The sequence below is a fragment of the Acanthochromis polyacanthus genome, chromosome 12 (assembly GCF_021347895.1).
Source record: "Acanthochromis polyacanthus isolate Apoly-LR-REF ecotype Palm Island chromosome 12, KAUST_Apoly_ChrSc, whole genome shotgun sequence".
Taxonomy (NCBI): domain Eukaryota; kingdom Metazoa; phylum Chordata; class Actinopteri; family Pomacentridae; genus Acanthochromis; species Acanthochromis polyacanthus.
In genome coordinates, this window is record NC_067124.1 from 16,790,682 (window position 1) to 16,806,738 (window position 16,057).

The 16,057-nt window shown below is 40.5% G+C and overlaps 1 protein-coding gene across 7 annotated transcripts in view; it reads right to left on the bottom strand.

The window, feature by feature from the left end:
- LOC110967652 (MTSS I-BAR domain containing 1) overlaps window positions 1-16,057 on the bottom strand; it is a 55,845-nt gene that overhangs the window by 7,686 nt on the left and 32,102 nt on the right. For 3 of the 7 annotated variants that reach the window (XM_022217331.2, XM_022217334.2, XM_022217329.2), the window contains exons 4-11: window positions 11,690-11,774; window positions 10,452-10,543; window positions 10,156-10,230; window positions 8,560-8,571; window positions 3,371-3,528; window positions 2,958-3,065; window positions 2,732-2,829; window positions 963-1,230 (exon numbers count right to left, since the gene is read on the bottom strand). In XM_022217331.2, the coding sequence (XP_022073023.2) occupies window positions 963-1,230; window positions 2,732-2,829; window positions 2,958-3,065; window positions 3,371-3,528; window positions 8,560-8,571; window positions 10,156-10,230; window positions 10,452-10,543; window positions 11,690-11,774 (896 nt within the window). The remainder of the gene's footprint in view (window positions 1-962; window positions 1,231-2,731; window positions 2,830-2,957; window positions 3,066-3,370; window positions 3,529-8,559; window positions 8,572-10,155; window positions 10,231-10,451; window positions 10,544-11,689; window positions 11,775-16,057) is intronic. The other 4 variants (XM_051956970.1, XM_022217330.2, XM_022217332.2 and 1 more) reach the window with 3 other exon arrangements.

Genomic DNA, 16,057 nt, shown 5'->3' on the forward strand with positions numbered 1-16,057 from the left:
GCGGCTGTAAAGGAGGTGCACTGGGAGTCATATCAGCTTTAACTGCAGTGCTCTGTTAGATGTTGAAGCTCTGCAGAAGGGACACACAGCTCAAGCTCTTCTTTGGGATTTAGAAAGTAATGTGACAAACTCCATTTGTGCATCGCATAGCATTTAAAGGGATTTTATAGCAACTAAAGCCCTAATTATTTTATCAACATTAATAATGTATGCAGGGAAATTATGATTTTGCTTACTTCCCTCCAGATAGAGATTAGAAACTGGGGTCAAAACAGACTAAATATGAAGCTGTTCTCCTTCAAACGTCAGCTACTGTAACTGAGAATGAGGCAATGAGAGTCTGATTCCCAGGACTCTACTGTAAATGGGTCAGGGATTGACTTGCCAAACCACCTTCAGTGCATCATAAAAACTCGGAGCCTAACTGCACCAGTGTGTTCTGGACGGAGGAAGTCTGGTTGCTGGCGTGCTGAGAAAATGTGCAGCCGCTCTCATGGTTGATCTCAAACCACAAAAACCCCACACAGACAACCCCCTGGACTATCTCAGCCATAATTATCTCAAACCCTGTTTCAGATGGAATGGACAGAATGAGACCTGCTGATAGAGACACGCTCTTAGCGTCTGTAAAACATACCGTTGACAGTGTAGCATGTCATTTCACTGTGATCTATTGACTGAAAACACAACACAAAGTACGCTGAAGCCTCTGAGTTTAGCCAAACCACAGTCTGTCACAGTGGTCGACTTTTTAATAGCAAGATGGGCCTGACCTGTTTTGCCCTGAGCTAGAATGGAGGCAGACTAATTTCCTGCACATTTATGCTATAATAATAGCAGTGAAATGACTTCACCATGATCATACGGACTCACTGCTGCCAGTTAACTGCCTTTCATGGAGGCTGGGGGAGATGGATCCAAAATCATGGCTCAGTGTGGGTATCTATGGGTTTTTTTCTTACCTTTGTCTCAGCTGTCATCGGCGAGGACGACTTGGACGATGTGTATTGGTCTTGTGATGAAGAAATAAAGCCCGAGTCGTGGGAGGAGATGCTGGAGAGCCGAGCCGGGGCCTGCTGGGGGAGCGTGGAGCTGCGGAATCGATGGCGGGGGTGATGGTGGTGGTGGAAGAGGTGGTTTGAGGAAGAGGAGGAAGAAGAGGAGGAAGGAGAATGAGAGTGAGAGCCACTGGATCCCCTGGAGTCACTACTGTTAACGCTGTTCAGACTACTGTGGAAGGGGGATGAGGGGAGGGCCAGAGCAAGGAGAGGTTTGGCAGTGATAGGTAGAGAATTAAAGGTGCACCCAAAGACATGGATTGAAGGAGGAAGATTGGGGAAAGAAGAGTTAAAGGGAATAAAAGAAGGAATGAAGGCAAAGGATTGGGGGAATGTGGAGGAGACATGGTGGGAAACAATTAACACAGCACACCAAGATGCAGCAGGCAGTGACTGAGGCCAAACCCACCAAACAACAAAACAAACCAACACAAGAGGCATGAAATCATAATGACAGTAATTACAGGCAGGAAATCACAGGATTTCATGCCTTGGAGTTGGAAAATTTTCACACAACCACCATGAAACACAAAAACAGCTTAATCACAGAGTCTAATTACTGTGTGAACTGAACATCTGAAGCAGACATTTCAGAATCTGTAATGTACAAAAGGCATAAAAGATGTCCAAGATCAAGGCAAAACTGTAGCCAGCTGAAGCTCCTAATGCTACACTATCATGCACAAACAGAAACACACACAACTGTGTGCATTAAACATGTCATAAAATGAGTAAAAATCGTAAAATGCATAGCATCAAAACTGTTTTGCAATGAATCACAGATTCCGTAACAGATTTTTTGAAAACAACAGAAGAAGCAAAAGCTTTGAACCATCTGATGAAACTGCTGTATCTTCAAAACACATTCATAAAAGAATCAAGGGGAAAAATAAGAAAAATGGTCTCATTTTAGACTGAAATTCCTACATTGCTTTCCTGTAGCAGGCCATCATGCCACAGCATGTAATTTCAAGTATTGATTCATCACCCACAACCCCAGAATAGATGATTTTCACAAGACAGTTGCAAAGCACTGTGCAACCCAAGCATGAGCTTTCTCTCTTTAAACCAAAGCAGTTCTGGAAAAATCATCGGGAGACACAAAAAGCAGCGAGGACAGAGTGAAGAGGACACGGTCTGAACAGCTAAAAAGGCCGCCTTTTATTGTCTCATATGTCAAGAATGAGTTTAAAGGAGTCTACTTTATCTAAAGCTATTTTTTAATTTCTCAAAAAAACATATCCATGTGCAAAGATTTTTTTAAAAAGTGCAAACTATTACAGCTCATAATACCACTAGGTGGCAGACATAGTTTGAGAAAGTTTTTCTCCAACATCTTGTTCAACTCCCCCTCAAACTGCTGTAAAATGTTACGCAGATTCATAATAATTGATTGGGTTAAAATAACAGATTTTGAGTTTTTAAATAGATCCTGTATGTTTACATGTCATGCTATTATAATACTCTATAATATCTAAACACTTTCAACGCTTCCTTCCTCAGTTCTTGGAAATTAGAGTGAAGTAATTCCATTATCCTTTTAACATCATTTTATAGTAAACTGAATGGCTAAATGTGTTATGACTGCAGTAGGTTCATGTGTACCTGAAAAACAAAGCCTCTACTCAATTTATTTCATGCAAAGAGGCTTGTGATTGGCGGTAGGACCCTACCTGCACATGCTGGACTTCCTGGACATGGTGGTACTGGGTGATGAGGGTGGCGTCTGATAGGACCAGCCGTAGTCTGAGCCCTTCAGATCCATGATCACCTGGAAGGAAGGAAAATATGACTACACGTTAAATTCAAGGAGTCTAACGCAGTAAATAAGCACGTATAAGACCAACATGTCCACTTTGGGGATGTATTTCCATCAGGTTTATCTGTGTTCTTCCTCACCTGTTCACTAGCAGGAGGAAGCTTGTGGGGGTCAGAGGTCAAAGCTTTGAGGTCATCAGAGATGGCCTGGAGATGGGTAACTTCTCCCAACATAGAAATCTCCTCATCCTGTCAGAATAAAGGAGGCGAGGGACAAAGACATTTACAGTCAATAGCAGATAATTACTGTTTGAGTGGCAGAATGATCTCATTTCAAGAGTTTACACTACAGTGAAAACAGTCATTATTTACACGGCAGCTGGAGTGTAAAAAAAAGTTTAATTATGATTGTCTCAAGTGGAAAAATATGCATTTAATGATGGATTAGGAAACAGCTTCTATCCAGTCAGAGGGATTTAACCGGATAGCACTGTGGAGAGAAGTGACTTTTTCTCTCTGGGTGTTTCAACAGACTCATTGGTCTCTGTACTCACCACTACAGGCCTCAGCATGGCCACAAACCAGCAGAACCTCTGTCTCTCCTCTATCAGAGCCCTCCTCAGGGCCTGCTTCTCCGTCTCCTCCAGCAGGATGTATTTATCACTGACGTCCTGCATGGCGCTGTCCAGCTGGGGTTGGATGTCACCACGGCCTTCAAAACAGACAAACACAAAAAGAATAAAACATAAGTCATTATGGTTATAAAATTAGTTCAAGTTTAAAACTACTGCTAAACCAGACAGACAATATTCTACCTTTATCTTCCTTCACAACACAAATATTACAGTTATGCTACTGTAACATGCAAGAATTAACATAAACAATATGATCATGTAGCAATGAATGAGTTTGATGGCATTTTCTGTTTTTACTTTATATCATCTCCTTCTTCTGCTATCTTGAACTGTTCCGACTCTTCTAGATGTTATCTTTTTATTAGCTCTGTTTCCATGTAACTGTCAAATGAATTTGAGGCAAACTTTTGAAATGTTGCAAAGATTTTTAAAAACATGGAAATGTAGTTCAGGCTCGTTTCTATTGACTGGCACTGCTATAGGCTACGTTAAACATGACTATCATAAACAGGGCAGAATACGCTGGAAACAGAACCAGTTGTTGTTGTTAATCAGTGACAAATGCTGAAAAGTAAGTAAATAAAACCTTGGCCATCTACAAGACAAAACATAGAAGGCTTTAGGAATTGTTTTAAACTGGAAAAGTGCCATTTATTCTTCCATGTCATCTAGTATCAGCCATGTTTTAACCTGTCCAGAGGCGAAGACATGTCAGGTAAATGTTTACAATGTCAGAACTTATTCAAAAAAGCTTTTTCCATCTCCCAATAATACCTCTTTTTCAGAAATGTCATACATACACAACAGCAAACACTGATTCACAAAATAACTGACTGCAGATTTATATTATATAAGGCAATGCTTCAAAATGTAGACAAATAACAAATACATAATGGAAACATGGCTATTACAATCAAGAGTGTCTCTACTGCTTCTGGCCATCACCTCAGCATGAAGAGCAGCTCTTGTTATTGAAGTGGTTCCTGTCTCTTGTCCAGAGGAGGTGAAACGTTTATCTAATTAAAGGCAAATCTGCTGCTTGAATTTGAAAACCTCAATCTACCAGAACAAGATAGTCAAAAGTGAGAAGCATTTTTCCACTACTCTTTGTCAGACACTTCAAGTCCTGGGAGTTTGCGGAGGAGGTTAAGAGTCTGTGTGTGTGTCTGATTTAATAACGACAAGAGTGCAAGTTATCCACAGGACCATCTGGTGCTGTGTATGTGTGTTTAATATGCATATGTAAATCCAGGAATGTTTGAGGACAATTACAACCCCAAGGTTATCCTGTTATTAAGCACTGTGTGTCTTTGTACTGTGTTTGTGTGATTTTAGAAGGAGACCACCCTAAAGCCAAATCAAGCCCCTCTTGAGTTCTCCAAGGAGGCAGGAAGGCTGGCGACTGCCCAAGATGACATCCAGCGGCCTCAAAGGCTTTATCCGACCACTCAAACTGCACAAACAACATACACTCGCAGTTTAACTCTGATACATCAAGGTTAAACCCACAGAGAACAACTCTGTGGTCTCTGCGTCTGCTCTTGTGTCGCGGCAAAGATAACAAACTGGCGTCTTTTGTGGACTTTTAAGGCCCTGAATCATGCAAATCAGTAGTAAAGAAACTCAGATAGGGTTACAGAGGGAAATCACCCTCACCTCAAATGGAAAACAGAAGGATATGTGTTCTATCTTGAGGGCACACCATCAACTGTTTCCTCTTGGATATGTCAGCACGGTTTATATAATTTCTAAGATACAGCAGTAAGAAGCTGCTCACCACAATTAAAATGACAATTAAGAATGGCTTGGAGCACACAAACATTTACTGCTACTGTAAAATAAACCAAAAAAAAAAGGGGGGAGTTTGAGTTCTTGGATCCTTGTTGCTGATGAAACAAGACAGTGAGTTGCCATATGCAGGAGTCCATTTCGGGTGAGTTCAGCACTGGACTCGGTCAGATGTGAGTTATGTGTGCATTTATGGCAGCTCCTACTACATTCCATTACAGAGACCATGATGAAGTAAATCGACTGTTTTCAGGCTCATATAGATCCAAAGGCCACTTCTGTAGCAGGCTACTCTACAATTATACTGTATAAGGGTCTGTATAAAGCTGTGTGTAAGAGTGAACCTGGAAGGGCTCAGACCGGCCTCACTCATTTGTCTGGCCTCCACCTCAGGACCAAACTCATTATTATTCATGCCCCTGCAGGCAAACTCTTTTTCCATCTTGTTGCCACAGAAATTATGTTGTGTGTTGGGTTGACATTTTAAATTATGTTTTAAATCATCAGGTATGAATAGCTGGTCAATCATTATTGAAAGGTGATGCAAAAAACAATGCATCTATAAAGTGAAACCTCAAACTACAGGATTGTTTATTGTTAAAATGCTCTTAACATGCCACGAAAACAACTAGACTGAGTGGATGTGGGCCCTGGTCATATGCCGTGTGTCACACAACATTGAGAAATGCTCTTATCACATTACAGTCAGGTTGTGTTTAACTCTGTTTTGAGACTAAGTGAGTTTTAAACTTTAGGTCTCAGTTTGCATCAACAAAGAAAAGCAGATTTGGAGCCCAGAAGTCGAAGATGTTGTGGTGTCTCGTTGGCACGCAGTAAAATGAAGGAGCACACCGAGTTCTGGTTTTCTCCCACCAGTTCACATACTGGCAGACTGTTTTCTCAACATAACCAAAGTGGTTTTGGAAAGACATTGCTCTAAGTTGAGGTACTCTGTCTGAGACAGACGGAAAGCCAAATATTTTCTTTGTTGTTTCGGGCCTGAGCAGTGCCTCCAGTGTGTCTAACTCTTCTAAAAGTTGATCTATTAAGATCCCTTCTCTTATTAAATTAAACGATTAAGTTTTGAAAACTAATTTTATTACAGAATTTAACCCCTTTAAAATGAATCATGAGGTCCTCGACAGCAAATATCGCCACAGCGCTCATGTGGAAACTAACCATAAAAGGGAAATTCATGACTTAATCAGCTCGAGACAGTTATTAGAGTTGATGTAAAATATACAGCTGCGGGGATGGAGAGTGTGCTCAGACAATGCAGGCACATCCTGGCTTTAGATTTCAACTTGTGGTGCACAAAGGGGTTGTTACTGCCCAACATAAGCTTCTGCTATGTTACAACTTTGTCTCTGCTTTGGGTTTTCTTCATCTGTCCACATTCCCAGGCTCTGTGCTATAAGCTGTGCATCTGTGAATGACAAAGTCCTGATTGCTACTTTTTCTCTTCAACCACAAACAAACAGTGAGGTTCAGTGAAAATGTGTGGTCACTGACTGCGCTGTAAACAAACCCACGACGCAAACTCCATTTTCAGCGTTCGATTAGTGACAGCTGGTGGTTGTGAGACTTGACGACTGATTTTCTGGGTTGAATTGAATTGTCTTCCAGTTTTCATATTCACAAAAACTGTAAGACACCACAGCAGACTCTAAATAATATCTGACCAGTTGGACATTTCAAAGCTCTTTCAAAAAGTTTCTTGACATGTGAGTGCGAAAGAAAAAAAGGCAGTCAGATGAATAACCTGTGCATAATACTGTACAGAAGAAAACCTCCAATTTTTAGCTTTACTTGGTTGTAAACAGTCCTATAAAGCCAAAGGTTTAAGGGTAAAAGCTTAACATCAGACTAAAACTTGAAGAAATGCACTTCTGTAGTTGTTCTGAGTAGTTTGTCTAAGGGGCTTGAAATGGTCCCCAGCCTCCACACATGCAGCTACATGTGCACACACAAATGAGATTAACTGCTCGAGCTTTCACATGGCCAATGATTACATTAAGTTGCAGTCACAGGCTGTTTCTTAGCGCCGTTGGGGTCCCAGGTCAAAAAAAAACACCCTCACAAGGCACGTATCAAACATCAGATATAGACTCAGACAGATGGCGGGTTATTTCTGTGTGCAAACCGAGTGCCCAGTAGTATGACTCAATCTAGTAAACTCTAAATTTGATTTAGAGATTTGTATAAATTGCTATTAGCCAATTTCAGTCGCTGACATCACTGGGGGATCTCCAAAGTTCTGGTATTAAAGCTGCTTGCCAAATTATTTTCAAAAAATTGGTGATGTATTGGTCAGTTGGATCTATTTGCAGCTGAATGAGGTTTACCAGTTTATCATAATGTGATGCTGCACCAGTTACTGTAGGTGCAGCAGGGCAAAAGTCCTTCTCTACAATTTAAAAATGCCTACAAATGTAACTAAATGTAATTTTAAGGTTTGTGAATAATCTGCTTTTATTGCTTTTTATTAGTAGTTGTATAAATAAACTGTTGTCAAAATAGCGGAAATCTTTTAAAGGACTACAAAACATCAACATTTTTTAATGCTACACTTCGTTTCTGGCAACACTTCCTTCTTGGTTTTGTCACTAAGCGCATGTGTGCACAGCGATAGAACAAGACCATATTTAAGGTGGATGCTGCAGAGCTGATAAACAAAAAGACAGTTTGTATCTAACACTACAGAACTGTGATGCACAACACGTCAGACCTCTTGGGATCAAAGTGAGCACAAGGCTACTGAGGCCTCCTTCACCTCCTCCTCCTGTAAACACCATCTCCACCACTAAAGCACATCAGAGCCATTACTGTAAAATTGATCCTATTAAAGAATTCTTCTTTTCTAATAGAACCCTTGAGTGGTCAGAGCTCAGAGTCAATTACAGAGCTGCACCTGTTTTTGTTCAGTTCCCTTTACTTCAGGTGCTTTCTAACATGGGACCTCTAACCCAGAACTACCGACGGTAAATGAGATGGCTCATGAGACAACAAAGCAGACAAAATAGAGGAGGGCACAGCAAGAAGGATGAGTCCTGAGTTTCTGCAACACTGAGGTAAAAACCTGGGGACCACAGATTCACAGGCTATACTGTACACCACTAGTGGATCGTGATGTGACAAAATTGCCATTATCTGTGGAGGAAAATTCAGCATGCACATATTCAGTACCATTACACAGACAATTCTTTGCATGAAACTCCATGTATTTGGCAGCTACTTCACAATGCAACCAAGAAGTCTGGTCAAACATAACAGTGTAAGGAACAGTCTGGACAGTGTGTCTATTCCACAAACTGACTTACCCAGATTATCAGCTGCAGTGCAGCATAAGGTGAAGGATGGTATCAGAACCACATGGGGACAAGGAGAGGAAAAAGATCCAAGTCAACTGAAAGAGTGCCAGACACTAAACACTAATCCATCACAGAAATGTGCAGCTTTGAGTGGCTGAATGTCTCTTTTGCTTTTTGTTTTTTTAAATAATACCATAATTAAACATTTCCTACCCAGTATCAGGTACTGATACAGATATAATATGCATTTTCCTACACAGTAAAACAGAAATACCACTGATATCATCTGACTATTGATGCATTAATATTAACAAGCATTAACTATATAAATGTGGAATGATGGAACGGTATAATTTGTCAGAGAACTAAAAGCCATCAAGACAACCTTCATAAAAACTGATGTTGCTAAACATGATATATATAAGTATGCTGGTATAAGTTAGATCTAAATTAAATCTATTGCACAGAAAAAAGAATTATTGTCTTCCTTGATTGATTTTCTTGTACTTTTCCTCAAACATATTTTAACTTCTGGATTGCAAGCCTTTCAGTGGTTTGAAACTCAAACTAGCAATGTCCCCAAACACACTGGAGGCTTGTTCACTTTATTCCTTTTCTGTGTACAGTATTTTTTCTCCAGGTAGGTGAATGTGTATGCAGAAGCTGAGCCAAGAGACAGCAGAGGGGAACACAGAGTTCACCAAGTAAGGTAATGTTTAGCCGATCTACATCGGCGCGACTTAATCAGTGAGGACAAACTTCTTCTACACACATCACCACTGTCTGAAGAAAAACTCACATATACAGGTTTTCTCTTTACAGGTTGTTTCTTCAGCTGAACCCTTCTGAAGACATGCTTTATGATTTCAATAATCAGACGTCTTTTAGTCCTGAACGTTGACTTCTTACAGATAGATGTCCTTAATTCAGTACAACCTAAAAAAGATTAAACGAAAAATCTACCAACTGGAGTGATTCACCTGTAGATGAGCTGCTGTTTTTTCCTTCTATCCTCATGTACATTTGACACAGCAAGCAAAGGGAAAAAAAATGTAATTTAGGTGTGTTGGCATCCAAGAAGAGAGATGACTGTAGGATTTGCCTAGAGGTCAGTGAAAACACCATGAGCTGTCTAGTGATGGGAGGAACACAGCATTTATGGGAGAAACACAGAGCTTCTCCTGAATCTGCAGTATTACATGGAAACAACGGATCTTTTAGTATGAGGAGAGTAAAATACTCAAGCAACGTGTTTCCTGACTAAACTTTGGAGTATTTGATAATAAAAAAAGAATGTGACTTGTTGGTTTACAAAGAGGTTAGTCTACTCTTGACAGAAACTAAACATGTAAAGCTTTTGACTGTCTGATCTCTAAATTTAGCGAGATTTTAAACCAGCGCAATGGAAATATTAAGTTACTCTATATAGTGTGGTGGTGTGAAGTTCATCTGGTTTCCATATTCTGATTACTCATCTACGGGTACAACAATTATTGTTAGTAATATTGCGGGATTGTTAGTATGAGATTTGTCTCCATCTCTGACAGCTGACCTGCATTTAGCAGCATTTTCTGTGAATAACTGTTGAAATTTTATTTCCTTTACCTTTCTTGGCTTTCTTCTGGAGTTTCAGCGTGTCCGAGGACTTCTTCTTAATTTCCTGCCGAGCTCTTTTATACTCTGGTTCAAATGGAAAAAGTAAAAAGGTCAACTAGTGGTGTTAAGGTGCAGTTTTTCATTACACATAGTAATAATCTGTGGATGGAAGAACTAACAAAAAAGCTTTAACAATTTGAATATAACCCTGTGTTTAAGGTCATAATTACTTGGGAGCTTGTTAAATCAAATACAATTCCACATGTTGCTAGGAAGTTCTTGTCACATTTGATTCTTTATCCCACCTTTTGCATGGTCCTTGTCCAGAGTATGAACTCCTCTTTTCCAGTCCTCCATCTGCTCTTGTAGAGGGTTGATCAGACCCTCCATGAAGCCCCTATGAAAACAGCAGCTCAGTCACTTCTGATCTGAGGTCAGTCTGATCAATCAAACCTTTTGCATAAAGCACTTGGACAGGTGCACATTTTTAATCTTCAGGTTCTGTTGGATACTACATTAAAGTGCCAGGTTTTAGCATTAATCAGAGTGGGTTCATTATACAGAAGAGTGTGTGGGAGACATTTTAACACACTGTGCAACAGTATATCTGTCATCCAAATGAAGCAGTAGACTGTCAGACTTAAAAATCATTAGGTCTGGTTTGCTTTTTCTGTTTTTTTATGGCACATAATCTGGTGTCAATCATTGACAGGCAGAGAAGGAGGCAGAAACACACCGACTGTGAGAAAAAAGTCTAACTGTGCGTCATAAGAGGAAGTAGGGAGCCTGTGCAGTTATGTCTGTCAATCATTACCCAACTGTGCCCATCTTTAAGATGCATTGTGAGTGTTTAGGAGGCTCAGTGTGAGAGGTGGACAGCTGCAGTCTTAGTGCATGAAACTAAAATTAGACTTCTCCCTCTTGCAGACATTTCTACAAAGTGTGAGTGTCAGTGGGAGGTTGGTGATCACAGCCCCCCCAGTGCACAGACCCTGCTATGGAGATCCAAGAGGAATCTCTGCTGAAATGCCAACTGAAATTAGAGAGCCCCTTGTCTGAGTAATGTGTGTGTGGTTACAGAAGTGTGTGTGAGTGTGTGTGTGTCTTCACTGAGACACTATAGATGCTCGAGCTGCCAGACAAATCGTCTCTTTCCCAGCATTCCCTGACAAGGAGCATTTTCGCCCACGCATGCCAAATGTCGAAACATGGAGGATATGGTCAGGTAACAATTCAAATACAGACCATTTTATTGGAACTGCAGCGCTGGGAAACAGCGTGGGTCAAAGTACATTAACTGTGAGTTACTAATATCGAAACCACTCTGTGAGGAAATTTTAAAAAACACCGTTTACCTTTGAAAGTTTAAAAAACTCCTCGGTGCTGACAGCTTTTATCAGAACTGGAAAATTACTGTATAATCAAATGCTGCCTAACAGGAAAGTAGCAGGGTTCAAGTGTGGGTGGTAAATGTCAACAGTATTACGGAGCAGAAGAAAAGGGAAAAACTGCACAGCAATACGTTATGTGTAATGTTCCTTACATGGAGAAGTGTTTGAGTTTAGCCTCTATGCTGCGATGTCTCAAACACATCCTGGTCAATGCTGATCCGATATCTCTGGTGCCTCCTGAAAGACACAAAAAGGACAAAACATTATTATTTGCAAAAAGCAATCCAGGTGACAAGTGATGAAAACATTCATATTCATCTATATAACCAAATTGAAGATATCAACCAGTTTCACTCATCGGGAAAAAAAAGATGGCATACAGAAAATACAGATAATAATAATAATCATAATAGTGACAATGATTCTGTATTCTAAATAGAATAAGAGCAAGCAAATAGCAGAATAGGGCTAGAAGTAGGAAAGTCCAGAAAGAAAGACTGGAGGGAAAATTTCACACCAAAACTTCAAATTTAGCCTGAAAGCATACAGAGAAATTCTTCTGTTTGAATATTCATTAGTCATTATGTCTGTATTTAAGACTAATTCTCTTCAATAAACTGCAATAAAAGAGTTTGCTGCTGTTTTAATCATACTACCATAACATCAGAACTGCAGCTGCATCATTGAGCAGGTCCTCCAATAGGAACTGAAGAAAATCCTTTAAAATTCAGACATGCACTTTTAAAATAGATTTTTGAATTCCCTACTAATTAATTTACTACAATGCAAAGTTACAACTGAACCTTAATGACCACAATTCATTTTGGGGCAGGACATAAATTATAGCTCAGTAACAAACTGCAGCCATACTTAGCCCAAATCCACTTCCTAATTCTGTAACACTATAAAAATTAACATCAGTGATCTCCTGGTTGAGTTACCTCACCTACTACAGCGTGTAGTTGTTATCTACTTGTGAAAATTCATCTTTTCTAGATGCCAGAATTTGTAGAACAGCTCGGTCTCTGTGTTTAGAACGATGAGCTAAAGATGACAGATTTTGTGAAGGATCACAACCAAAAACCGCCTCTGCAGTGACTATTTTACACTGGAGAGTTTGACAAACTTGTATCAGAGACAACCAGGACTCATAGATAATCTGCTACTGATGAGCACAGCTGAATCAAGTTTCTCAACCCCTGGCTTTCATCTTCCCATTCCGCAAAAACCTGGTGCCATCGTTTGCAATACATGCCCCCTGATGAGCTTAAGCTGCCTTGTCTTGTTAGTTTATTACATTCTACAGCCGCAACATGCTGAAAATATGCTGTTTCCACGCATCTAACCTGTTTGGTTAAAATCAAACAAGATCTGTTTGCATTAGCACGGTTCACTTGGGCTGGTGTGAATGCTGTCAGTCAGCACCTTCAGCAGACACACCTCCAGCGCTGCAAAGAAGAGAAAACCGATTCATTTTTTTAGGATTTTGAAACCTACTTTTCCACTCCTTTCAACTTTATACTAAGCTGGGAGTAACGTTACCACTGCAGAAAGAAAAAAAAAATCACTGCAGAACTTGGTAAAAGAAACATCATTAGCATGCACTCAGTGAACCCATTCCCTGCAAAACTGACAGAAACAGTCGGAAACATGGAGCTACAAAACGTACATATATTTAAGTGAAGGGAAGAGATGGGAGGCCTAATGAAAGTGCCTGGAGCTACCGTCAGCCTCCTTCACTCAGGCTAACTAGTTGTCCACTGGAAGGCCTCAAGGCTGGACAGCAGAGCACAGACCTGACACTGATTGACAGAACTATTGTCTGGCTGCTCAGTAGGACTAGTCGGATTCTCTGTGGGACGACCGAGTGTATGTGTACGGCTGTGTGTGTCGGCGTGGCAGAGAAAAGCCGGGGGCACAGAGATCTCGACTGAAACTGTGCAGAGTTATGACATTCTGATAGTCAGAATATGCGTGCATGGTTCTGTGTGTGTGTTTGGTTGTGATAATCTGATGTGAAGTGTGAATCTCCTCCAACTGAGCGAGCCATTCTGCTGTCAGCAGAGTCCTTACTTCATGCAGAGACACACACTGAGCTGTCACTCATTCACACGAACATTTACAATATACATTTACAGACAACCGTCTTAGAGGCTGAACAAAACACACAGAAGAGGCTGCTGATGTGGTCTACAACACTCACATAAAACAGAAAGACAGAATCACAGGTTTAGTTGTCTTATTTTTACATTTTGTCAGTTGTTTTTTCAGGTTCTGGCTCCAGTTATGTGTCATAGAGCTGGAGTGAGAAAAAATCTAGTTGTGAACATTCTGCACGGAGGACTGATCTATCTTAAATTTTAATTAAATCTGTGTGAAGAAAAGTGTGTGGATACTTGAACTGAAGCGGGTTTAATGAATGTAGAATGATGTCAGGGTTAAACGAACAAAACTATCAAGCTGTGTGTTCAGTCACTTTTGTCCAGTCCTTTTTCAGATGAGACAAACTGTGGCTTCAGAGTTAGAAAATGTCTCCTATTTTGTAATAGTTGCTTTGACAAACCTGCAGTAGAAAGGTCATATATGCAATAACGGTATTTTATCAGCAAAAAGCTCTTTTTTCAATCAACTGCAGAAAACTTGACGATGCAAATTTTCATTTAATATATTTTACTATGAATTTCTGCGTGTTTCTGTGTTTCTTAAAGGGGACAGAAAAAAACATGGTGATAATGAGATTGTTTGAGCACCATTTATTTAATTGGACGTGTGAATGAACATCATCAATTGAACTAATGCTAATATCTGTATATTTACTGTTCCTTGACATGCAGTTTGTCAGTCTGCCTCTGTGCAGATCTTCTAAAAGGCTTGTGTTTCTACATGTTAAACAGAGACAAACTGTACCACAGAGATACTAGCTGACAGTGTGTTAAACTACTCCGTATAATTTACTATCAGCCCCATTGAGCACATTATTCCCCCAAGTTTTCTCTCTATCCATTCATTTATCCATCCCTGCTCTTTGCGTGCCTGTCATTGCAGAGGGTGTGGCTATTACACGCCGTAAAAGACCTTTCTGTTATACAACACCATAATACCCATTCATTCCAGCGTGGGCTTGTTTAGTCTTTATAACCATCCATCCATCTGCTCACCTCTCACTTACTGCTTGTTGGTATAGAGGGTGTGGCTGATCGCTGTCACAGTGCCACAGAGAGGCCACAGAGCCAAAAAAAAAAATGGTGAGTTAGTTTTTCATTAGAAAGTTACTGTAGAGTTTCAGCCCTTGCTGTCAAGGGAAGAGTTTGGTTTCAGCTGATTATTCCTTTGCCACAACCCCACCCATGCTTTTGGATTTGATACGAGGCACACCAGAAAACTAAAATCTGCTCTTGGCTGTTTGCTCAACTGCACAGAAAGACTTGACCTGTGAGATTGTGGCAATAACTCTGTCTCCATTTGAAGAGTTTCACTGAATGACACATGTCCTTTCAAGGAGATAACTTCTGACCTAAAAGAGACAGGTACTCATTGAAATTGGCCTGCAGATGCAAAAGAGCTCCACCCATGCAATGACAGACAAAAATTCCAGATAAGTGGATGTTGCAACTAAAACTGGTTAAACCATTGCAATATGACAATCATAATAAAAGTATTATGTTTCATTGAAACAACTTAGAATTTCATCTTTGCCTGTAGTCTGTATCAGCAGTAGTTTTACTGGGTTAGGGCCCATGTTTTGCATTTACTCTACACGGTACAGTGATACTGAGGAAAATATTTACATTATCAGGATACTAATTTCTACCATTCAGCCCTTTGTGAACTCATGTTACAAGCACTCAGTAGAAGTGTTAAAGCTGCTGGATATCAGGTCGATTTCCCCAGTTTGTGGAGTTTTGTTTTGTTGCTCTCAGGATGAAGTGGCTGCTATCACACAGCACATCGTCTGCTCCGTCTAGCACTGAGTGACCCCTGGATAGAAATAGCCGCATTGGCAGCTCCAGTTGTCTGTGACACAGGAAAGAAAAGCAAGCTTCGACTGCCTTACGACCAGGCCAGACCACTTCTGTGTGTGTGCAGTGGCATAACTGGCTGTCAGTAGAAATACTTGCTGTGTAACATGATTGTTTCGGTGGCTTGTAATTATCCCTGCAACTTAACCAGCTGAAAACACGAGTAGACACATTTTTTTCAGGGAAACTATGAGCTCTATTCTTTAGTGAATCTGTGCACCAACGACGCTGAACTCACACCTTCTTTATGAAGCCAGTGAACAAGCAGTCAGCTCAACGTTTCTCAGTACTTTGTGGCTTTTGTGTGGTTTTGTCAGCTTTTAAAGGACAATGGATTGTCGTGCAACTGCATTTTATTATTAGCCTAGCCATGCTACACCCATGTTTCTGACGGCACAAGGGTCTAGGGAAGCTCGACAGGGAGGGAGGCAGGCGGGCTAAAAGGTTGTCTTTCAAATCCCTCTGCAGCAATTGGGTAGGTATACAACCAATCAACGCAAC